Source organism: Poecilia reticulata, chromosome 15 (assembly GCF_904066995.2).
Source record: "Poecilia reticulata chromosome 15, P_reticulata-male-v2, whole genome shotgun sequence".
Classification (NCBI taxonomy): Eukaryota; Metazoa; Chordata; class Actinopteri; order Cyprinodontiformes; family Poeciliidae; genus Poecilia; species Poecilia reticulata.
In genome coordinates, this window is record NC_088844.1 from 22,375,148 (window position 1) to 22,398,462 (window position 23,315).

The 23,315-nt window shown below is 43.0% G+C and overlaps 2 protein-coding genes across 5 annotated transcripts in view; one reads left to right on the plus strand and one right to left on the minus strand.

Annotated features, from left to right (window-relative positions):
* jag1b (jagged canonical Notch ligand 1b) overlaps nucleotides 1-15,594 on the plus strand; it is a 37,043-nt gene extending 21,449 nt beyond the window's left edge. The window contains exons 10-25 of the mRNA XM_008430210.3: nucleotides 255-301; nucleotides 1,508-1,681; nucleotides 2,362-2,512; nucleotides 3,934-4,098; nucleotides 4,187-4,300; nucleotides 4,429-4,542; nucleotides 4,689-4,802; nucleotides 6,501-6,617; nucleotides 7,287-7,314; nucleotides 7,669-7,754; nucleotides 9,262-9,375; nucleotides 9,471-9,580; nucleotides 11,334-11,573; nucleotides 12,712-12,843; nucleotides 13,059-13,200; nucleotides 13,740-15,594. Of these exons, the coding sequence (XP_008428432.1) occupies nucleotides 255-301; nucleotides 1,508-1,681; nucleotides 2,362-2,512; nucleotides 3,934-4,098; nucleotides 4,187-4,300; nucleotides 4,429-4,542; nucleotides 4,689-4,802; nucleotides 6,501-6,617; nucleotides 7,287-7,314; nucleotides 7,669-7,754; nucleotides 9,262-9,375; nucleotides 9,471-9,580; nucleotides 11,334-11,573; nucleotides 12,712-12,843; nucleotides 13,059-13,200; nucleotides 13,740-14,215 (2,324 nt within the window). The 3' untranslated portion in view covers nucleotides 14,216-15,594. The remainder of the gene's footprint in view (nucleotides 1-254; nucleotides 302-1,507; nucleotides 1,682-2,361; nucleotides 2,513-3,933; nucleotides 4,099-4,186; nucleotides 4,301-4,428; nucleotides 4,543-4,688; nucleotides 4,803-6,500; nucleotides 6,618-7,286; nucleotides 7,315-7,668; nucleotides 7,755-9,261; nucleotides 9,376-9,470; nucleotides 9,581-11,333; nucleotides 11,574-12,711; nucleotides 12,844-13,058; nucleotides 13,201-13,739) is intronic.
* A 1,932-nt stretch (nucleotides 15,595-17,526) lies between these two features.
* slx4ip (SLX4 interacting protein) overlaps nucleotides 17,527-23,315 on the minus strand; it is a 45,615-nt gene continuing 39,826 nt past the window's right edge. For 3 of the 4 annotated variants that reach the window (XM_008430214.2, XM_081616543.1, XM_008430213.3), the window contains exons 7-8: nucleotides 19,052-19,158; nucleotides 17,527-18,933 (exon numbers count right to left, since the gene is read on the minus strand). In XM_008430214.2, the coding sequence (XP_008428436.1) occupies nucleotides 18,234-18,933; nucleotides 19,052-19,158 (807 nt within the window). In that variant the 3' untranslated portion in view covers nucleotides 17,527-18,233. The remainder of the gene's footprint in view (nucleotides 18,934-19,051; nucleotides 19,159-23,315) is intronic. The other variant, XM_008430212.2, reaches the window with a different exon arrangement.

The following is a 23,315-nucleotide window of genomic DNA, read 5'->3' on the forward strand; positions in this document are numbered from 1 at the left end:
CTCAAAACAATCCGAGCTTGAGTTTCACTTGGCAGCCGACTGGATTGCTCAATACTCTTGTTGTGCACTTTTGTTTTTCCTTTTTCCTTTCGCATTCCCATCATCCACGTCGTGCACTTTATTCTCACAACAGTGTTTTTAAAGGCCCCGGGCACGAGGAACATAAAGCAGAGACTTGTTACCTAAGACTAACCATTTACCAGAGCTGTTTAGTATTAATCCTCTGTTTTGTTTTTTTGTTTTTTCCCATGCAGACATAAACGACTGCAAGGACCAGTGCCTGAATGGAGGAACCTGTAAGGTAGGTGACGGGTCAGAAACTATCCGGCTCGGTCGGGTTGTAGCTTCAACTTAATAACAGAGACGTTTACGTGGGCGGTTGTAAATACAACGGATATAAAAAGTTTACACACCTATTAAAACTTGATTGGGGTCTGCCTGGACCTTTCAAAAAATGTTTATTCTTCTTCTGGTGAAGACATGTTCTTTGGGGCGTTGTCGTCATCTTCAACCTTCTGGAGTTTGGTGGTTCAGTGCAAACATCGGGTTCTATTTGACTGCAGTTCCAGCTTAAGGAACATCCATTGCATGCTATGGTGCTGGCACCGCCATACATAATCTTTTTGAATTGTGGATTAAATTTCATCAGAGTATCATGTTTTTGCAGACTTCAAATAAGATTTAGTTTGTATGTTTTTCCCAACTTTTAATTTGTGAACAATAAATAGATAGTTGTTACTGGTTCTATGCATCCAGCCTCTTTAAAGTTGCTGTCGGTGTCTTGGCGTTCTCTAGGATCTGTTTTCTTATAGATGATGTATCGACATCCTTGGTAATGCCGCAGTCGTACCATGTTTTCACCCTTTAATGCTGGCTGTGTTCACAGTGATTTATATCTAATGTTTTGAAAACAATTTTCTGCCTGTCTCCTGATTGCCCTTTGACATAGCGATACGCCTGGAGCTTTTAAGCTCTAAAGATTGAGGAAATGTCAGAAAACATCTATTAGAGTTTCTGTCAGGTCTGTCTTTGGGAATCTGTGTCTGCTGAGATTTGGCGTAAAGCCAAATGTTTAAGTTATGACTTTTTTCCTCCTGATTAAGAATCTTCAGTTTGCTTCCTTATTAAAGCTTGAAACAGGATCTTTAAACCTGACATTTTAACAGTGGTGTGTAGACTCTTGGAATCCCCTGCAGCTGAATCAGATTTCCTCAAACCAGAGGCTGAATTGTTTCTGTTAAAAATTATAATCAGGAAAGTGTGTTGAGAGGTTTTAAAAGGAGGAACACGCTTTTCTCCAGCTCACCAGATTAAATTGCAGTGAGCTCCACTCGGTTGAGCCCGTACCAGGAAATTGTGTTGAAATAATCGTAACATCACCGCCCACCCCCGTCGTTCCCGCTTCAGCTTTGCTCCCTGGTTTCTCACAGTTATTGTTTGGGCTCCACTCAGCTGGAGCCATTGGTCACATGCATCCAACGCTGACCTGAGTTTGTGCCTCTCTCAGGACCTGGTGAACGGGTACCGCTGCACGTGCGCCCCCGGCTTTGCTGGCGAGCACTGCGAGAGGGACGTGGACGAATGCGCCAGCTCGCCGTGCCTGAACGGCGGCCGCTGTCAGGACGAGGTCAACGGCTTCCAGTGTCTGTGCCTGACCGGCTTCTCTGGGAACCTGTGCCAGGTGAGACGTCCGCACGAAAGAAGCACGAGTCCTAAAGGCGTAGGTGGATATGCTACAAGGAAGAGCATAGAAAAAATGTTTTTTAGTCTTTATGCAGTTGGCAAGAGGATAAATGTGATTTTTTTCCTTTTTTTTTTTTTTTTTTTTTTTTTTTTTACAAATAAGCTGCTCCAGCTAATCAAATCCTTCCATCCATCCTGTAGTTTCATTAATACCATTAGTTGTAACCTTTATCCATCCTCCCTCCCTCCTTCCCTCAAAAGTTCACTGAGAGTTTTGTAACATCATCTTGAGGAACTGTGTAGGACTGGTTCTGTTAACCCGTTATGGGGTGAGGCTGCTGTATCACCCTGCTCTCAGCCACACCCTGCTCTCCAGTCCTCCCCTCTTAAAATGGATGGTTTTCTAGAAGCTGCTCCTGGCTGCGGCGCGATGCATTCCTCAGCACTGAAGCGTCGACTCAGGAGGACGGCTCCTGTGTCTCTGCCTCGTTGTTTTTTCTCTCCTCCTCCTCTCTTCCTCCCTGCCTTGTGTGTATGTGTGTGTGTGTCCGTGTGTTGTTTCCTGGCACGGCCCAAGTGGAGGATGCTCATGGGGATTTTTCTTTGTTTTCTGTAGCAGACATTATATCGGTTATCACATTCTCTGCTCACCATTCAATCCCTTTTCTCTCCCCTTAGCTGGATATAGATTACTGCTCACCCAACCCGTGCCAGAACGGAGCGCCCTGCTACAACCGGGCCACAGACTACTTCTGCGCGTGCCCAGAGGACTACGAGGGCAAGAACTGCTCCCACCTCAAAGACCACTGTCGCACCACCACGTGTAAAGGTATATCTCCCGCTTGCAGCGACCACAGGCTTTTTCCAGAAAGCTGCTGAAAGATGATCTGTGCGCCGTGCAGTAGTGAAACACTTCACCCACATTTTTCCCACGAGAGCAATACTTGCTTAGTTTTCATACAATGAAGTTTCTTGGCGGAGTCGAGCAGATTTGATGCTCTCTCCTTTAAGCTAAGCCGTTCCCAATGAGCCCAAACGTGCAGAAATTTCCTGAAGATCTGGCAGAAGCCTGATAGCGCCGTGTGTGTTCTCAGTAACGACTTGGTGGGCTACCTCTTCTTTTCCCCTTCAATGAGTGCACAGTCTTCAGTGCCTGCTCATGCAATTGAGTGAGTGGACCAACCACAGAGGCAGATACCAGACAGTGGGATTCTCTGCGCTCTTGGCACAAATTAAGCGATTTACAGGGAAGCAAATTCACCTCATGCGCCTAACCTGATCAGACAGGGGGAAAGGAGGGGATTTTAGTGCGGTGGGAAAAAAAAAAGTCACTCTAAATTGCTTATGAAAGCATGACCGCTTATTGCTGTTTGTCCCATCAACGCCTCACCGTGACCTTCTCCCCCACTGCCGCAGAGCCGAGCAGAGGCTTCCACTTTTTCACATTTTGTCACATTACTAACAACTTAACTGCGCGTAGTTTACTCAGATTTATGCACGTTTACTCAGCGTGCATATGTATTAATCCCCCTCTACTCTAATACTTAAATAAACTCGAGTGTAACGGTCTAAATGCAACACAACTGCAAACTTATTAAAGATGATTAAAAGGACAGAAAGAGAGAGTCATGGTGGCACTGGAGGAGCTGCAGAGACAGAGCTCAGGTGCAAAACTTATTACTTGTACGCTTCACAAATCTGGCTTTTTAAGAGTGAGAAAGAAACTCAGGTTCAGACAACATGTGGAACAAGGATCTCTGGTCGGGTTAACTTTTTGGGCTGGTGGGAGCATCATGCTGAGGGGATACTTTAAAAACTGTTGAGGATGGATGGAGATAAAGATCGAAGGAGGAAGAAAATCTGGCAGATCAGGGATGTCCAAATGTGGCCCCTGGCCACAGATTTAAAAGTAAAAAAAAAAAAAATGGTGCCGCGGATGCAGATGGTTGCTTTTTGTTTTTGAAAATTAGATTTTTGTTGGCAGATTTATGGAACATTCTTGTTCCTGGGAACAGACTATAAAGATTTTCTATATCAAGACCAATAAAGAAAATCAAATAAAAATGAGGGAACTGCACACTTTTTCATTCTTCCTCAAATTTGCTCTTTTCTACTTTTTCATTCAAATATTTCACGTTTAATGCATTGCTCTGCCTGTTTAAAAAAAAAAAAAGAATTCACAAAAGTATTATCACCTTTTTATTTCTGGTCAGAACTTGTTCCATTCATGTCTGTGGCGTCTTTTTGCAGTGATTGACAGCTGTACCGTCGCTGTGGCATCTAACAGCACGCCAGGAGGAGAGCGCTACATTTCGTCAAATGTGTGCGGACCTCACGGTCGCTGCCGGAGCCAAGCGGGGGGTCAGTTCAGCTGCGAGTGCCAGGAGGGCTTCAGAGGGACCTACTGCCACGAGAGTACGGCCGAATTTACCGTCGCCATGGCATGGTCACGTTTGCTCTGCACTGTCACGGTCGATCTCACCAAGTCTCTCTCAAACTCTAGACATAAACGACTGCGAGAGCAACCCGTGTCACAACGGAGGCACGTGCATCGACAAAGTCAGCGTCTACCAGTGCATCTGCGCCGACGGCTGGGAGGGCGACCACTGCGAGATCAGTGAGTCATGCCGCCGCCTCATCCTTTCCTCATGTCGCTGCTCAAACCGTCTCAACAGAAAAATGTGTCTTCCACCGCCCGTTTGATATGCCGCCCTCAAATCACACACACCCATCTAATATTTCCAGACATAGATGACTGCAGCACCAACCCCTGTCATAATGGAGGGACATGTCGAGACCTGGTGTCTGATTTCTTCTGTGAGTGCAAAAATGGCTGGAAGGGGAAAACCTGCCACTCACGTAAGAGCCTCCCCCATTTTTTTTTATTTTTTATTATTTTCCACACCCGTGTTGTCTGTCCGTGCAGGCTCATGGTATGTGCTCATGGCTGTACTCGATTATCTATTACCTTAAAAACCCTGAGATTATTCACACATACCTTGCAGGTGAAAGCCAGTGCGATGAAGCTACGTGCAACAATGGAGGCACCTGCCATGACGAGGGTGACACATTCCAGTGCAAGTGTTCCCCAGGCTGGGAGGGCACGACCTGCAACATAGGTGAGCAGCAGGCACTGCAGCTCGGGGTTAATCCTTCACATTTAAGGGGAACTTCTCAGATTTTATCTCGATTTTTGATGCCTCTAATAAAATCCATTGTAATAAATTTCTATTACGATATTATAGAGTCCAGATGTGTGCAATTTAACCTCAGTACGATTTGGGGCCAGGCGATATGGTTTAAAAATAAAAGCTCAGATTTCTTTTCTTTATTTTTTTATTAATCCTAAATTTGATTTCAGACTTTAATCAAATTTTTTCTCACTTTTTTTCTTTTTCTTCTATTTAAATTATTCTTCTGTGACTTGACCTGAATTCCAATTCTAAACAAATGGAAGCTGTAACACACATTGTCAAAAAAAAGGCTTTATTTCTTGGATGGAAATCCAAGAAATAACCACTGACATCACTCTGAAGTATGGAAACCCAAATGTGCAACGGTGGGGGAAAGATTTTTCCAAAAAATAAATCCGATAAGTTGATTACTCTCCCAGCCCTAGTATAAATGCAACCGATCTGTGACGTTCCGAGAGGTTTTGTTAGAGAACATTAATGAACAAATTAATGTTCTCTAACCAAGGATCTCAGGGGGCAAGTTATGGAGAAGTTTAAAGCTGGGATAGGTTAAAAAAAGATCCTAGTAGTCAAACGTCTCTTCTCCAGTGGATTGGAAGATCTTCAATCCACTGGAAAATGGAAAGAGTGTGACACATCTGCAAACCAGAGCTGCAAGATATCTGGAAAAACTTGTCCTGATATGAAACTATGACTGCATGTTGACCTTTGTGAGCTTCTGCATCTCAGCCACTAAAATATATTGTGTGTTTGCGTCGACGGCAGGAAAAGTCCATCAAACCAGATATTTTATTTGGGAGCAGAAATTTGCGTTGCACTTTAAATGTTGCAATCCTTCCAAACTTGGCGAATTTGCTATGATTACTGCATAGTGTGCAGCTTTTCTGCAAGCCTTCAAAAACACAATAGTCACACGCAAGTTTGGTAGCTGGAGGAGCCGCAGAGACGCACACCTGAGGGGGGAGAACCTGCTGACAAGGCAACTCAGTGATGCACTCTGCAAATCTGGTCTTGTTATGAAACAGTGGGAAGAGAAAAGCCAATCTTGAAAGAAAATTGAGGAACTTGTGGAAGAAGGGACTCTGTTCGCATGACAAACCCTAACTTTTTGGATTGCATGCACAGAGGTATGTATGGCTGTGGCTGCATTATGCTGTGGGGATGTTTTTTTTTTTCTAATAAAAATGCATATAAAAAGCATTTTTATATCCAGCCTTATGATGCCAGCAAAAACCTGGCCATAAACCGTTAATTTAATTAAGGTGTGGAATTAAGGACAGTGGAGTGCAACCACCCCACTGATTCATCACTATAGATAGATGATAAATAGATGATAGTTCAGCCCTGTCTTGTCTCAGATGCTCATCAGCGCCGTTGTGGTTATAGCGATGAATTTTATCCCTCCACTCTGTCAGCACCCCTCAGTTCTCCCATCTTCAGCCCCGCCCATTTCTCAGTGCAGACAGACATCGGCTTAAACTCCCTGATTACGCTGATGGCTCACATCACAGCTGAAGCAAGAGAAGCTCCCCAGAATCAGTTTTAACCAACTCATCGAATGTTTAAGGTGCATCCCTGCAATGACTGTTAGCATTTATCGCTTTCCTCGCCTCTCTTTCTCAGCCAAAAACTCAAGCTGTCTGCCCAACCCGTGTGAGAACGGAGGAACCTGCGTGGTGAAGGGGGATTCCTTCACCTGCGTCTGCAAGGAAGGCTGGGAGGGTCCCACATGCACTCAGAGTAAGTGGAAAGAACACAGATGGACATTTATTGTTGAATAAATGATCATAAACCTCATGCTGCTTAATGCAAAGGTGAAGTACTGCGTCTCGTTAAAAGCAGCAGTCATCTCCCCCCCCCCCTTTTTTTTTTATTTTTCTTTATAAATTTCTCCTTCTTCTCCATGGCTGATGCCGGCCATGAGGAGAAGAGAGAAAGGGCAGAGGAAAGTGAAGACAGATGTTTCTTCCCCGGTCCCACACCCCAGCCCTCTCCCTCTTTCTGTCGTTGCATTCCTGTCCAAACAGTGACATGTCTGCTTGTTCTACAGCCTTCCTGTATTCCCCCAACTTTCCTGGGATCCCTGCCCTGTACGCTTGTAGTCCAGAACATAAATTCCTCTTGCGGCTATTCCTCGTTCAGAGGGGGGGGGGAGAAATGGGAAATTAGGGCGTGGAGGTGTACGGTCATTTTTTTTATTATTCTTTTTTTTTTTTGTACTCTGGTAGTAATACAGAGTGATCAGGCAGTGTGGACACATTATGCCTCTGCGAACGCAAGCTCAGACGTGCTTTTCTGCTGCCAATGTGCACAGAGCACCTCCACATGAGGGTGGAGAGAGAGAAAATAACACCGCACTCACAAGTTTTTGTCTTTCTTTTTTCCCCTCCCTGCCTTTTTCTTGCACAGATACCAACGACTGCAGTCCCCACCCATGGTAAGTGGAAGCCAAACATTTCCTGTAGATTTCAACTGGTGTAAACAAGCTGCTCCTCCTGTGTGGCTCACCTCACCTGCATGCTTTCTTCCTGCTGAGAATCGGGACGAACACCTCCCTTCATTCCTGGGATGCAATCGCCTAACCCTGTTTTGCAAATTCTTTCACGTGTGACTCGTACTTAACAAAACGCTTTGATTCTTAAGCACACTTTTCCCATTATCTATATAGTTATAAAAAACAGATTTGTATATCTTACATTATTGAGAATCTGATTTTCTCCATAATGAAAAAATGGATTTAAAAAAAAAAAAAAAAAAATCCAACCTGACATGGCTTGTTTTAAACCTTCAGTTACAACAGCGGGACCTGTGTGGACGGGGATAACTGGTACCGCTGTGAATGCGCCCCAGGTTTTGCCGGTCCAGACTGTCGGATCAGTGAGTATTAAACCTGCTTTCACTTTATGCCTGTTTTTCAGTAGATGTCTGCAGCAGTAAGTCTGCTCGGGGATGGAATTTGCATTCTTTCAGCCAGCTGACAGTCGGTGCACAGCAACGAGTGGGGCCGGGGTCGTTCCATACACCCAGAAACACATCCTTACACGTCTCAATCAAACCTGGAATGACAAATCTTGTGGTGACCGGAATCGGTAGATTATCCTGCTGCTTCTCCAAGCTGCTCGGAAACCTAGAAAATCCAATCTTTTGCCGATATCTGAATGCACCACATCGAAACGCTCTTATGCTATGCCAACACTCTTCAGTGTGGACACCATTCCTGACGGAAGAAGACTGAAAAGTTATCCGTTTCACAATCTGTGAGGTTTGATCAGTGAAATCAGAGGAGGCTTGTAAATTTTTATGACACCATTTATCTGGAAACCATGTTTTCTGCAGCCTGTTAACTTACTGAGTCACAGATCAGTTATGATATGATTATGACCACTGATCAACCTAGAATGAGTCCTGATAGAAAGTGCTCTTATTTGAGTCATTTGACTACATTTCTGGACAGTAAAGTAAAATCTGTGAAATTAATTTTGTCAGAGCGGGTATGAAACTTCCCCTTAGCGGGAACAAAGAGGTGCCATTTTGCTTTGGGATAAAGTTGGTTATTTAATATCCACGTCTGGAAAGTTTTGAAATGGCAAATGGGCGAAATGATCAGCATCCCATGTTGAGAGATGTCTGCAGTTTATTGAGGCTGCAAAAGAGTGAGAGAGAGCTGGACTTTAAGCAGATAATTAAAAAAAATTAATGGCCGTTTAGGGTAAGAAGGCTGGAATAATATTTACTGATATAGTTTTCTAGGAGAATTCAGAATCTTCTAAAAGCTCAGACATCTGCCACAAAACTCTGATCGGTACATCTTTACTTTTGGGCACGTCAGTCAGTCAGATCATGCCTTGCAGCCGGACAATCAGTCACTTGCAAACGGAAGGTCTAGTCGGCCAATTATCTGAACGCCGGGCTGCAGGCCAGCCTGAGCCATTTAGGTGTCACTCCACCGGGCCGTGTTGGTGTCCCCAGGGGTAAAGCAGCTTAGCGAGCCAGCAGCTAATCAGCCATGCTCTCTGACACTGATTACTCAGACTGTTTTCCCTCTTAAAGGCTTTCAGATGGCCACATTCTTTCCCATTGCAAACCCTTTGTTCTGCTTAGTCCAACCTTTAGCTCCTGCATACCTGCTAATGACGACTTTCTATAAAAGCTACGGGGGGGCTGTCCCAGGCTCATTTTAGGCCTGTTTGCTTGTTTGGTTTTCTCTTTTTTTTGTTGTTGTTGTTAAATAAATGTGCATTAAGGAGTTTCGATGACGCATGATCCCAAAGAATTAGATTTGAGCACTGATTTAACTTAACTCAATATCTGAACTCTGCATGCCTGTGCATTTTATTCCATAAAAAAACGATTTCCCCTCTCTCACGCTGCTTCGCCGTACCAGATATTAACGAGTGCCAGTCCTCTCCCTGCGCCTTGGGATCCACCTGCGTGGACGAGATCAACGGATATCGCTGCCTGTGTCCCCCAGACAGAACTGGACTCCACTGTCAAGACAGTACGTCCTCGCAGGATGGGGGGAAGTTAAGCAGATTATTCTGCAAGCAAGTCTCTAACAATATGTTTTTTGTTTGTTTGTTTTCTAAAACGTAGAAACAAGAAAGCATTGCTCTAGTAACGGGCATGTTGCCCCGGATGGAGCCAGCTGGGAAGAAGACTGCAACATTTGTCACTGCTCCAATGGAAAAGTGCTGTGCACAAAGGTACATTTATTGGCACACTGGTTAATTGGAAAAATTGCTAAAGTTACTTGTTCCATATTTGTTGGTACTAGTATTAATGTAGAGTTAATATTAAGACCAGGGGTTTTTTTGTCCAAAATTTTTCAAATTGTAATTTGAAATGTCCTGCTACTTCTACGAGCCTTCCGAGGCCAATCAAAGCTAGCCCACAGCATGACAGATATTCCACCGTACTTAACAGTGAGCATGAGGTGTTTTTGACATATTCATCCATTGTTTTATCACAAACCCACCTGGAGAATTCCTTTGCTGAGTAGTTGTGCCTTTGTCTCATCTGAACAAGGTGCAATCACAGTCCCGGTAGACGGTAGTAGGACAGAAAAGGCTTTCTTTCTTCTGACATCACTGCAAACAACAACCTAGGATGTTGATAGCATCTAAGGTTGTTGCTTTGGTGACTGAAAGTTGTTTTTTGTTTTTACATAGCTCTATAACAGAGATTTGAGGGATTTTTTTTCTAAGAATGCTGCAAAATTATTGATTTCTGACTCATTTTTCTATTAATTTTCCTTCTAAAAAAATACATTTTTGTTTATTTTATTTACTCTTACATTGAACTTTTGCACTTTCCTCCATTCTACAAAATAAGATTAAGTTCAACACACCATTTTTGAGGAAAACTGTTCAAAATTCAATTAAAGTTTTAGGCAAAACATTGACTGTTTGTCAGTTAGTTACAGAGCCCTAATTTAATCCTCAGCCAACCTGGTTTGCTGCAGCTTTCTTGATTTTATGAAGATCAGCACACATTTAGCTCACTGAAATGCCAGGTTCTTCTGTCTTTATCATTTTGGGGCTTAGCTAAAAGAAAGGGGTTATTTTTGCCTCATCGTATTTTTTTTCTGGCCCTAAAAAAAAAAAAAAAAAAAAAGCACTTATCTTTAAAGGTGGTGTTTGGAGCATCAACAATCCGGATTTGTACTCAAATTAAAAGTACACTGCCTAAACATTCAGTGAAAGTTTATACTGCTGCATTTAGCCGTGAAGTGCACAATGTCTGTGTTTACTGATGACAGAAGCTCCCTGGGGAACCTCACACAAAGTGGTTATTGACACAAAGGCTGTGTTTGTGGGTGTGTCCTGCTCTCGGCAGTAGGTAGGGCTCGCCACTCACCCACAACAACACGGTTTGTATCTGGGTGGAGCCGGTTTGGGAGCGTCAAATTCTATACTGGGACGATACAGTTTTTTTGTTTTGTAAAGAAACACAAAGGCCGTATTGATAATTGGTGTCGGATGAATTTTCGAGTGAAGTTCCCACACTGGACCAAACGGTGCTCGGGGTTGTGTTGTCATGCTTGACTATCACTAGATGCACAATGGTTTTAGTAACGCAGCCGGAGGGGAGAAAACAATCCGGAAGTGTAAGATTTTACTATTGTTGCAACTTTTAATGCGCTCATTCCACATGATGCATGCTTTTTGGCACAAGCTGAACTTTTTTTTTTTCCCCCCCCTCATTTCCTAAATAACCCTGATATTGCGTGGAATTGCATGTGACCTCATCCCTCATGGCTGGTAGGGTTACACCCACAGAGTGGCAAAGAGACTCATTGACGACGAACTGCATAATGGGCTAGGAAAAGGAGAAAATGTGAAATGATGTGGAGCTGCAAGACAAACTGAACAAGTGATCAAGGGTGACCCAACCCAAAACGGATAATGTTTTAGGATTGTGTAATTTATGTCATTACCCCCCCCCCCTTCGCTGCAGATGTGGTGCGGCCCGAAGTCGTGCAAACTCGGCGCCAAAGGCCGAGGCGGATGCCCCCCGGATCAGAGCTGCATGCCCCTCAGAGAAGCCCACTGCTTTGTGAAACCCTGCCTGGAGCTGGGCGAGTGCTGGGGCTCCGGCCTCGCTCAGCCTCGAATCAAATGCCACCCCAGCTCCTCTTACCAGGACAACAGCTGCGCCAACATCACCTTCGTCCTAAAAAAGGAGATCATGCCCGCGGTAAGCTTCCTCGGCACTTAGAAACGAAGAGATTAAATTATCGTTTTGTTTTATTCCTCTCCTGTGGGAGGAGGTCGTAAATGAATTAGATCAGGGATAACAAGCAACTTAAGAATTCATTCGTGCCATTTAAATACGTTGAGTTCATAAAGCATGTGAATATTCCTGCTCTTTATCATTGAGTTGTCTTAATCTCCATTTTGTTATTGGAATAAAGTTATATGAACACATTAGAAGATTAATTTTAGGAGATGACTGCTGAAGAGATGGAAACTGGCAGATTTTTCCCTTGATCAATAGATTTATTAAATACATCAAAGTGATATAAATGGACAAATAGTACATAAATGGTAGAGTTTACTAAAAATCAGCTAAAAGCATGTTTTTTTAATTTTATCTATTTTTTTTGGTGTGTGTGTGTGCGTGTGTGTGTGTGTCCTGTCCGGTGGTGTGGCATTCGGTCCTGTTTGAGAGTCGAGGTGAAGCTCAACAGATTTACCTTCATGAGTAGAGCATTACAGCTTTCTTGAGACGTATTAAACATTATTAGAAATTAGTTTGAATTTATTTAACATGAAATGGGGAAAAGGTTTAAAGGAAAGAATGAGAGATGAGCATAAAGAGAATCCAAGTCCATGTCCTGGCAGTCTGCCTCTACACCTGCAGAAAGAAGAAGAAGAAGGAAAAAAAAAAGAATCCACAGCAACAAACGATACAGATAATTATAACATCATCCAACATACACAGTACAAGTTAATACAAGATGCATTTGGTGGCAACCACACCCCAACGTAGAGCGCATCTGAAAAACACCTGAATATAAACAACTGTGTGTGATTAGAAGTGTGTTTGTGTGTGAAGTTTCTCTATAAAAGCATGTTTCAATGCATCAATTAAAACAGTTTTTTTTTCTTTTTTCTAAAAGAAATGTGAATAGAAATTTGTATCTGCCAAGATTGGTTGGTTTCTAGTTATAACGAGGGACAGACTCTCTACTTGCTGTGTAATTTAAATTAGATAAACTTGAACCACGTCAGATTTTTAACTTTTTTTTTTTTTTTGCTGAAACGTCGTCAGCACTCCAGTTTTAGTTCTAATTTCTTGCAGCATCATTAACTCATCTCTTCTTCATGCGTAGGGCTTGACAGTGGAAGGAGTTTGTAAGCAGCTGAGGAACCTGAACATAGTGAGGAATTTTTCCTTGGAGCATTCTGTGACTATAACCTGTGACCCGTCGTTCTCGGCCAGCAACGAGATCCACGTCTGCCTGGTAAGTGCCTCCTCCCACTCAGTCTGCCATGTGTTTCTCAGGAAACTTTGCTTTGATTTATAGCCAGCAGCGTGAATTCCCAGCAGCACTTAAAGATGCTTTAATGGGACGGGGTTAGATGGAGTTATATTGGGTGATTAGAGGGGAACAAGCAAATATGTGATGTATAAAAAAAAAAAAAGAAAACTGATTTTGAAACCTTTCTCTGAATCTAGTCTACTGAAGACCACCGTTTGGATCGCAATCCCATCAAAGAGATCACAGACCGAATAATCGACCTGGTTAGCAAGGGCAACGGGAACAACACAATCCTCTCTGCCATTGTCAAAGTTCAGGTGCCAAGACCCAGCAAAACTGGTATGAAACGAGTCCATCTCTCCCAGACGTGCACACACTTGATCGGTTGATGTTGCCACACCTTAAATATGACAGCAAACCTTAAAGAAAAATGTGTTTATTTGAAGCGCATTTCCTTCCCCTCCTACACATGAAACCTCCCAGGTCTGACATGCGACGGCGGTTAGCAGAGTGTTAAAGTCTATCCAGAAGTTCAGGACACAGAGCAGGGCTGCTTTGCTGCGTGGAACTGTCACCTCATTGTACTTTACTGGATCTTTAACAACGCATTACATTTGAAGAGAAATCATGCCATCCATTTGAATTTAGGATGTCTCTTTGCCACACCCTTCAATAAAACTTTCAACTAGTAAATTCAAAGACCCCGAAAGACCTGCAGCAAAAGGGGTTTCTACAAAACTTGGAATTTGGGGGTTTAAACTACAAATTACAAAGTTTGAAAGCCATTCGTTGACATTGTAATGCAAAAAAAAAGTTGTTTTTTTATTATGTAGAGTTCTTTGGGATCTGACTGACATGTTCTCATCTTCCTCCATCAGACTACCTTGTGCCCCTCCTCTCCTCCATTTTCATCGTCATCTGGTTCCTCCTGCTGGTCTCCGTCTTGCTGTGGTGCATGCGGCGGCGGCGGAAACAGAGCAACCACAACGGGACGCTGCCGAGCGGCTCCGAGGACAACACCACCAACAACGTGCGGGAGCACCTCAACCAGATCAAGAACCCTATAGAGAAGCACGTGGGCCTGACGGTGGCCATCAAAGACTACGAAAACAAGAACTCGATCATTGCCAAAATAAGGACAAATCATCCCGAAGGGGATGAGGACGACAAGGAGAGGCACTTACAGAAGGGCCGCTTCGCCAAACAGCCAGCATACACGCTGGTGGAGAGGGACGAGAAGGCGCCCATCTCCAATCCCAACCCAACATCCAAGCATCCTAACTGGACTAATAAACAGGACAACAGGGACTTGGAGACGGCAAACAGCATAAACAGGATGGACTACATCGTATAGCAGACAGCTGTGTTGCTGTGCAACCAAGCCTTATTCCTTCACACCCAGGTGGTGGGTGAAAACGGGGAGCCTCGGCATGTGTAGTTAATAAAACGGTCATGTCATTTGTTGACCCCGTCAGTATTTTCACATATTCCCCGTGTTAATTTAAGTTTTGACAAGCTGGCTTACACTGGCAGTGACGGTTGCTTTGGTTGGCTGGAAACACAAGGCACTGGTCTACATTTCACCGTAGAGCTACTTGCAAAAGTGTCCTCTTGTGCATTTCATTTCCACTCCCCCCACCTACAGCCCCCGGTTTTTAATTTAGCGGACAAATGGAAGGGGGCTTCTGGCATAATTGTTGACTAAAACTACACGACGTGTTCGACACTAGAGCTAATTATTTTTTAGTACATGTTTGAATTCCTTCTAGTTTCATTTGGAGGAAGTGCCTTCTCAGCTTTTAGACTCGAGCAACTGTCAAGAGGAAAAAAAAAAATCCACTTTATTATTTATTTTAATTTTCTGGGGGGAGCAAGAGAGAACAAATGGTTCAGTGTCAGCAGTTGCTGCCAATATGAAGAATTTATGTGACAATTTAGAACTTGTAGATATGTACATTTTTTATTAATCATTGTGTATATTTGATTTATTAACTTAATAATCAAGAGCCTTAAAGATATCATTCCTTTTTATTTATATGTTCTGTCTAGTTTGAAGGTTCTGATAGCTGCAGAAGCTTTCCATTTCTTTTAAAACAATTTTCAAAATAAAAGGCAAATTTCAAATCTTAGAAGACAAGAGACAGGAACTTTACACGCCTGAAAACTCACTTTTTTTTTTCTTTTTTTTCAAATACATTTGACATTTCATTATTTGTTGCCAGGACCTTAATTGAAACCAAGTGAGGTTAGGACGACAAGAAGATCTCCTTCGGCTACGAGGGTTGGACATGGTGGCAGACATATTGCTTGCCACTAATGGATATAAATTCACTCGTAAGGGAACAAAAATTCTTCAGCAGTTTCAGTTTTTTCTCCCACCCACGTATTTCAATGGCTGTCGAATTCCCATCTGCTTTAGTCAGCATAATACTTGAAAAGCAGGGGGGCAATGGGAACACTGATGCAAACACTGCCTTCCTCTGCTAGAGTTCGCTTTGTTTCTCTGCACATTTCAAAAAACAAACAAACAAAAAAAAAAAGACGAGACTCTTTAAAGATCTCATTTGTTAATCCTTTAAGGTCTTGGCAACACTTAGTCCTTTCTGACTTGTTTTGTGTTATGAACTTGAGAGTTATGTGTTGATCTGGCAATATATTTTTTTGAAAAGTCATATTTATTAAATATTTTGTATGAAAAGAGAATTAAAGTCGTCTTTGTTCTGGAGAAATCGAGTTCAGAGTCTGTGTGTGTGTGTGTGTGTGACGCATCTGGGGCCTGAACATGTCGGAGCGCATTATGAGCGCGTTCTCATGCAGCTGGCGTGGGAACCGGAGCTGGAGACACTTCATAGGCTCCCAACGAGGTTCCTGTCCAAATACGTTTACTGCTAATTGTGTTGCGGACGGCCGGCCGTCCTCGCATCGGGTCAAAAGTACCTTCACACCCCATGATCTGCTCACAAGGTTTCCCCTTGTCGATCTGGGCGTTTCTTTACAAACCTTTCAGAAAGGCAGGGATCAGAGTTTAAGGAGAATCTCTTGGGAATATGTTTGACACGATTAAAACTGAGACCAGGGATTAGCAACACTTCCAGAGGATGACCCTAGGACATTAGGGGACTTGGGCCAACCTAATCTGGCTCCAGCACACAACGGCAACTCCGTAAAGCTGTCCCAATCTGTTCTGTGTGTGTGAAAGAAAATGGAAAATGAGAAAAATCCAATCAGTTATTCACATGAAAAACAGAAAAAAAAGGTAAAATATAAAGACTGAATCACCACTTATACCCCAGTAGTCTTTCATATTTGGCTTGAATCCACAATCCCTGAAATGCTTTTAAATTTACAACATTATTGCAAATGTATTCCAACTTGTTGAACTTTTATACCTTTGTCACAGTGCTAAGTTATAACATTTACGTATGTCACAGGATAGATCAGGGGTATGCAACCAGCAGCTCCGGAGTCACGTGTGGCTCTAAATAACTTTGATCAAAAATGCTGTTTTCATGCAGTCTAGTGTAAGGATTTTTTTCATTTTTTATAAAGCAACATTTTCATCTTTTAGTTCCAAAATGAGCTTCTGTGACAGTTTTCCATTTTTACATTCCCTTGGAAAAACTGTTTAAAAGTTTGATTTTCTTTATATATATTACAAAAGTTTTTAGAAAAAAAAAATCCCACGAGATAATTGGTTTAATGTTGAATCTTGTGCGGCTTTAAGCAAATTTTGTTTAGCTGGATCTAAAACCGAAATGGCTCTGAAGGTTGTAAACTTGCTGACCCCTGGGATAGACCAAGGCAAAGTGGAGCAAAAGTTATGGGCGAAAAAAAGGAGTAGGATGATTCGTTAATGTCTAAAAATCTGCAAGTTTGAAAGAGTTCCCCATGAACTCTAATACCCCTGAATTAAATGGAGTGTAAGTCACCTAATTAAGTCCAGCTGTGTGTAACATAACTTCAATATAAATCCAGCTGTTCTGTGAAGGGCTCAGAAGTTTGTTAGAGAACAACCAGCTTCATGGCAGCCAGGTGAGGGAGACGTTTACAGCAGGTTTTAGGTTATTAAATATCCTAAGTAAAGCTGCACCGATGATTACCGATCTTTAAAAAGCCTGACCTGCCCATTCTGATTTTGGCAAGTACCAATTTTGTCCGCTAAATATAGCAGGAAAGTCCATCAGTCAAACCTCTCAAGGTCGTCTTCACATGCAAGTATTGGCCGATAACCGAAATCCCAAAATTAAGAAAATTTGTGCCGATAAATCAGCTGGCTGATAAATCAGTGCTTTGAAAATCTCGCACAATTTTGAAAATGAAAAGTTTGAGAAGTTCCTCCAGGGCGCAGAAGCATCCTGGAGAAAAACCTGATGGAGGCTGCAAAAAACCTGAGACCAGGGTGAAGGACAACCACTTAAACATCTAGGAGGAGGTTTGGAACGGCTTCAATCAAAGCACATTCATGGAATGGACCAGTCAAAGTCCAGACCTAAATGTTGAGATCTCTGACATCACAGATGCTTTCCATTTAACCTGAATGAGCAGGCTCAGTTACCTCTGAGTTAAACACAGGTAACTCTTTGCTACTTTGAGAACTTCTGAAGGCGGTTGCACCGAGTTTCATTTAGAGATGTCGGAACAAAGGGGTCCAAATACAAAAGGACAACAAACTTTTCAGATTTTTTTTTTATTGTTTTTGCAAAAAGAAAGAAAAAAATATACTGCTATCCTGTAACTTTACAGTCTTACTTTATGTTGGTCTATCATATAAAATCCTGACAAAACACATCATAAGAAAATGTGAAAAAGCTCAAGGGGTGTGAATACTTTTACAATGTACCACCTTCAATTGCTCAGGAGCGATGGATTAGGTTAAATGTAAGCGACTGAAGTCAACCCAAAATAAGAATGGGGCGATGAAATAAGTCTGGAAACTGCCATCAATCACATCAGAGCTTCGGCGGGGATACTGGACACTTTTCAGACGCGTAGGAGCCAGCGCTTCAGACTGAAAGCCATGACGTACTGCGCGGCTCCTGCCTGTCTCAAATCCCTGATCTTTAACATAAAACCAAAATCTATTCTCCAATAAAGGTTTTCTACTTCCATTTGCAGAAACCTCTGGATTGCCGCTCCTAAAAACGGGAGAGGCACCGGCCTGTTTTGGGTATGTGTCAAGAGAAAACTGTAACGCTCAAGTCTGAACCGACACTAAGCAGTTAGCATTTGATGCGAGTCACAAGAACAACATGTTAAAAATAACAAGCAAAGCCGACTAAAGAGACCACATGAGCTGCAAGCTTTCAGCCCGACAGAATAAAATCTGTATCTCCGTGGCGTCGGGGATCTTTACTTCAGCTTTCCTCTCCCTCTCAGGACCTCTTAGTTCGTCGTAATCTCGAGGTTCTGGGCACGTTTTCACTCCCCTCCTCTCCGAACGTGGATCTGGAACCAATAGAGGAGCCCGAGGATGCGGGCTTGACAGATAGGCCCCTCAGACTTGCGGCTGGCCTGTTTTGGTTTGTCTTTGCTGTGTTATTGCTTGCGAGGAGGAGCCTCTGGGCCTGTTTCCCTGGAGTAAGCAGCTCTACTTCCAGTGTGGTTTTCTTGCACTCGGAGACAGGGAAAGCCTTGGAGTTTGCCATCGCTCCGACTGGAGGAAGTGGCAGCAGGGGAGGGAGGTAATGGTTGAGTGTTTGCGAGGTGGAGTGGATTTGCGCTGGGGCTGAACAGCTTCCAAGGCACGTTTTCTTGGCCAGCTGCGAGCCAGGATCTTCCCTGGGCTCGCACCTCTTGCTGGTCTTCTGTGTTATTTCACTCTCTGCCTCAGGTTTCTGCCTTTGAGAAGACCGTACCTCAGCCTCACGTTCAATTAAGGCATCGCTGCAAGGCACCTTGTGGTTTGCCTCCAGGGCTGCGCTCAGTTCAGACCTGGGCACGGCCTCTGGCCTCGATTCTGCCTCCCTGGCTTCATCCTCAAGTCCCCGTTTTTTGGGAAAGCCACTCCGCTCCATCTGCTGCACCTCAGTCGTGGAACCACAGATCTCTTGCTGGACACAGGCTTGTTTGGCTCTGCAACAAAAAAAAAAAAAAAAACAACAACAAAAAAAACAGCTAAAAGCATAGGAACAAACATTGTGTGAGTGTCCTCTTTGACTGGTGGGGTTGGAAAGCATTAGATCATACTTACATCGTTTGAAGCACAGACTTCTTTGTTTTTCTCGGGCTGCGTAAAAGCTCTCGGGTTTCTCCCACACTGGAAAAATATTCTGATCTGGTTTGCTCACTCAGCTCAGTCTAGAAGGGACAAACAGAAAAGGTGTAAACAAAGAGGATTTAGCTGGCGGCATCCCCTGATGGAAGGAGGACATGTAAACCCGTTGTGGCGAGGAAGGGAAATAAGTATAATCATAACTTCATTCGAACGGCAGAAAAAGCTCATAACAAGCTCCCTAAAGGGTTAAGCTTGGGGTGAAAGTTTAATAACTCCACATAGTAGAGAGGGGGAACCTCTGAGGCAGAACACGGAACAAGCCAAAAATTGGATCTCACCAACATGTGCCCTCAACGGGCCACTAATGAAGGTTAATCACATGTTTTTTTCCTTGGCTGACCGAGAACAGACTCCAGTTTTATGAGAGAACAGAAGATGCTGGTAGTAAATTGACCAGAACTTGGAGGTAGAGAGTCTGTCAGTTTGTTGTAAATTAATTGCAATAATAAGGGCACAGTGTGCTAGCAGGGCCATTTGAGACTGGGAACGAGCCAGTGGTAGATTGTTCTATTATTAGAGAATTGCAGAAGTATTCATACCCAGTGAACTTTTCACATTTTGTCACATTACAACCACTTAGTCACTTTATGTGACAGTCGAACACAATGCAAATTAAAAATCTGAATACTCCCAAATAAAACCCAGTGCAAGTAATTACCTTCAAAAGTCACCTAATTACCCGTTGCAACAGTTTAAAGCAGGTCTTAGGATATAAAACAAGTTCCCACGCTTTGGAAATCTCACAGAGCCGTGGAAACCTACTATCCGTAAATGGAAAGAGTAGGTCACGACTGCAAACCAAACAAAACAAAGCCGCCCCCATAAACTGCCAGGGCTTGAAAAAGAGCATTAAGCAGCGAAGCAGAAAAGAGGCTCATAGTAACTCTGGAGGAGCTGCAGAGAAGCACAGCTCGGGTGGGAGAATCTCATCTTTTCTTGAGCAGTGAAAGGGAAACTGGTCAGACTAGATGGAAAGATAAATGAAGCTAAATACAAATCAATCCCAGAAGAGAACCTGTAGAAGACTTGAGATTCACGTTCTGACGGCAACTATTATTTCAGTGGTTTATTATTGTGGCGATTAATCAGGGGGGAAAAAATTGGCAAACTGCTAATTTCTCATTTAACCACTTCAGCTTATTTTATACAATACTAAAAATACAAAAGAAAATGCAAATAGATCCTTTCTTTTTTAAATAAGAATACAAACATTTTATTGCCTAAAATGCACTGAAAGCATTCTTTTAGTGCACGCTCGATCATTTGTAGCAAAGGATGCAGTTAGAAAAACACTTCTAAAACCATGTCAAACAACTATGCAGTGTAGTGGTGATCTGTTGGATTACTTTTTAATCAATCAATAATTGGACAGCAAAAGGTGCTTCATTTTTTTAAAAATTATTATTATTTACAGAATTTGAACCAGGTGAAGATAAATCTTGGGATGTATCCAGAAGTTGCAGGACAGCCGCGCTGTAGAGCTTTTATTATACACTAGTTGGTTTTATCACATAAAATCCTCCTAAAGTATATTGACGTTTGTGGCTGTAACATAAAAAAAATGTGGGATGGGAATACTTTTGCAGGACATGTTACTAGAAATGTGACCCACCACTAAAATTTAAAAAATTGAACTGATAAGTGGAAAATGTAACCGCTGTGATGAAAGAAACATAAAAATCAGGGTTTTACCAAAAGACATTAGTAGCGTCTCAGCCAATACGAGTGAGGTTACTTCACTGTGGACAACAATTCAGGGCAAGATGACAATGCAATTCGCAGATCCGTGTCCCTTTCATGACTGGAAACGATGGACTGTCACAGCGGGGAAAAGAAACCACACGGACGTTTAATCTGGGAAAACTCAACAGAGTGGCCGCCATGTTTATTTAATATCGGCCATTTCTCAGATCATTGCCCTCCTATAAACTGGTTCGTAAAATGATCAATGTGCTCTTTAAGACGGGGAAAGCCGATGTGGTGAGCGCTGGCGTCTGCCAGTTGTTTCTAAAGCAGGATGAAAAATCATTAAGGTCCACTTCCACAAACACGATACCAGTGGCAACGCAAGAGAAAAGGAGTAATTGCCCCAAGCTGCAGGAGTGAGATGGAGCATTGTGGCTTAGCGCTGGATGCTGAGACCTAGTAACTGCGGAGAGACTAAAGAGGCCGGGCGGAGGGAGAGTAACGAAGGAGGAGAAGTAAAAAGGAAGGAAAAGAGACAGGCAGAATAAGAAAAGAGTGTTTGGAGAGGAGCACAAAAGCAGAGGCACCTCCCAAAGTCACACCGCCTGACCTCAGACGTCTCATCAACATGCCCACAAGAGTAAGAATCCTCACACAGGAAGCTGTCCACAAGCTGCTCTTTGTGTAAGAGCGGACTCATTTTTCAGTGTGGGCAGCGCTTCACTCTCTGCTCTCACTCGGAAGCCAGAGCTACAGCTGGCCTTTGGACTGGCGGCAGGGACACACGTACAAACTTGCATTCGCCCACACACTCGCACACCCACCCCGACAACAGCAGCAGGCAAGAAAGTGCAAAACGTGAGGGCCACAATCAGCATTGTGAGGCCTTGTTATGCATTATCGGCTGTTTAATATGAATAAATCCTGTTTGAACGTGAACATGAAAGAAAAATCAACAAGGAGCCAAAGGGAGGCTCCCTGGGAAAGTTTAGAGTCGTTCTGTTCCTGTCGGGGAGACTTCAAAAGAACAAGAGAGTGAAAGAACCGAGTCTTGGAAAGGAAGAGGGACGAACAGAGGAAGGTCGGATGTACGAGGCGGACAAAAAAAAAAAAAAAGAAATAAAGAGGATTAAATCGACAGAAGGAGGCAATGCTTAAATTATTCTTGTCTGCCGTTGACCCTGAAAGTCAAGATTGTAAACAACATATCCGGTGTTCCTTTTACCCAATCAGATTGCTTCGTTTCAAAGATTTCATCGTGTTCACGTAAAACTTCCTTCCCCAAATGAATATTATTGTATGTAGTTTTATAATTTCAATGTCCACCACCGTAAAGTTTTCATACCCTAAACCTAAATGGAAAGAAAATGACGTCTCTACCTGCTGTGCATATCTCCACATCAAAAAATTTGCACATTCTTCTTTGCAAAACAGAGCAAGCTCAATCAGATTGGATGGCGAGCATCCATTAACAGCAATTTTCAAAGTTTCTAACAGATTCTCAATTGGATATAGTTAGGGATGCACCGATTTATCGGGCAGCCAATTTATCTGCGCCAAAAGTCTGGAAGTCTGAAAGAAAGAGATCGGGCAACATTGTGTTTATCATAAGCCTCGAGGATAAAACTGTACTGTAGGGAAATTAGTTGGATAGCTGGAGAGTCCTATGAATAGCAACAGTGACAGGCAGTAAAAATGTCCACTACAGCTTCTACACATCCAAACTCCCTGAATCCCACAAAGCAGCAAAGCTCCACCAGAGCAGCTGCAACAAGGCAGCACATCTGGATGTCAGTTTGTAAAGATAAGCCTGGCAAAAGGGCAGCGAGAGCAGAGACAATGAATTATTTGGTTTAAAGGGATGCTGGTACACGCTCTTATAACTTGACCCAGCTCTTAATGGCTCCTGGAAGCAACTTCAAAAAGATAACCAAGCAGATACTCCATAAAAACACCAGTTTCTCCTCTGTCACCTCAGATAAGGCAGGAGCACAGACAGCAGGGGATTATGTTGGTTATCTTGTAATGCAGCTGCACTTGAAGTAATGCAGTGATCCGGCAAAACGGTCCGACTGATCTAAAACACTCCACTGCTGCAATGACCGGCTTTCTCACGGATTACACAGAGGCACACTGGACAAACAAAGACGCAAACATGCAGTCGTACCTAAGGGCTATTCAGGGAGACCAATTAATCAAACAAGAGTGTCTTTGGACACTGGGAGGAATTGGAGCGTCCAGACAGAACCAAGAGGCGGACATGCAAACTCCATACAGAAACAACGGAAGCAGACGTATGATGGGATTTCATAAAATTAACTAATGCAAATCAGTGCATGATTGTGAAGCATAAGGAAAGTTATATGTGGTCCAATAAATGGTTTAAAGAAACATCTGAAAGGTGCAGAGTGAATTTATGTTTCTGAATTGAACACTGTACAGTCATATTCAATAAATTAGAAAACACATCCCAATGAGCCTCTTTTAATGTCAT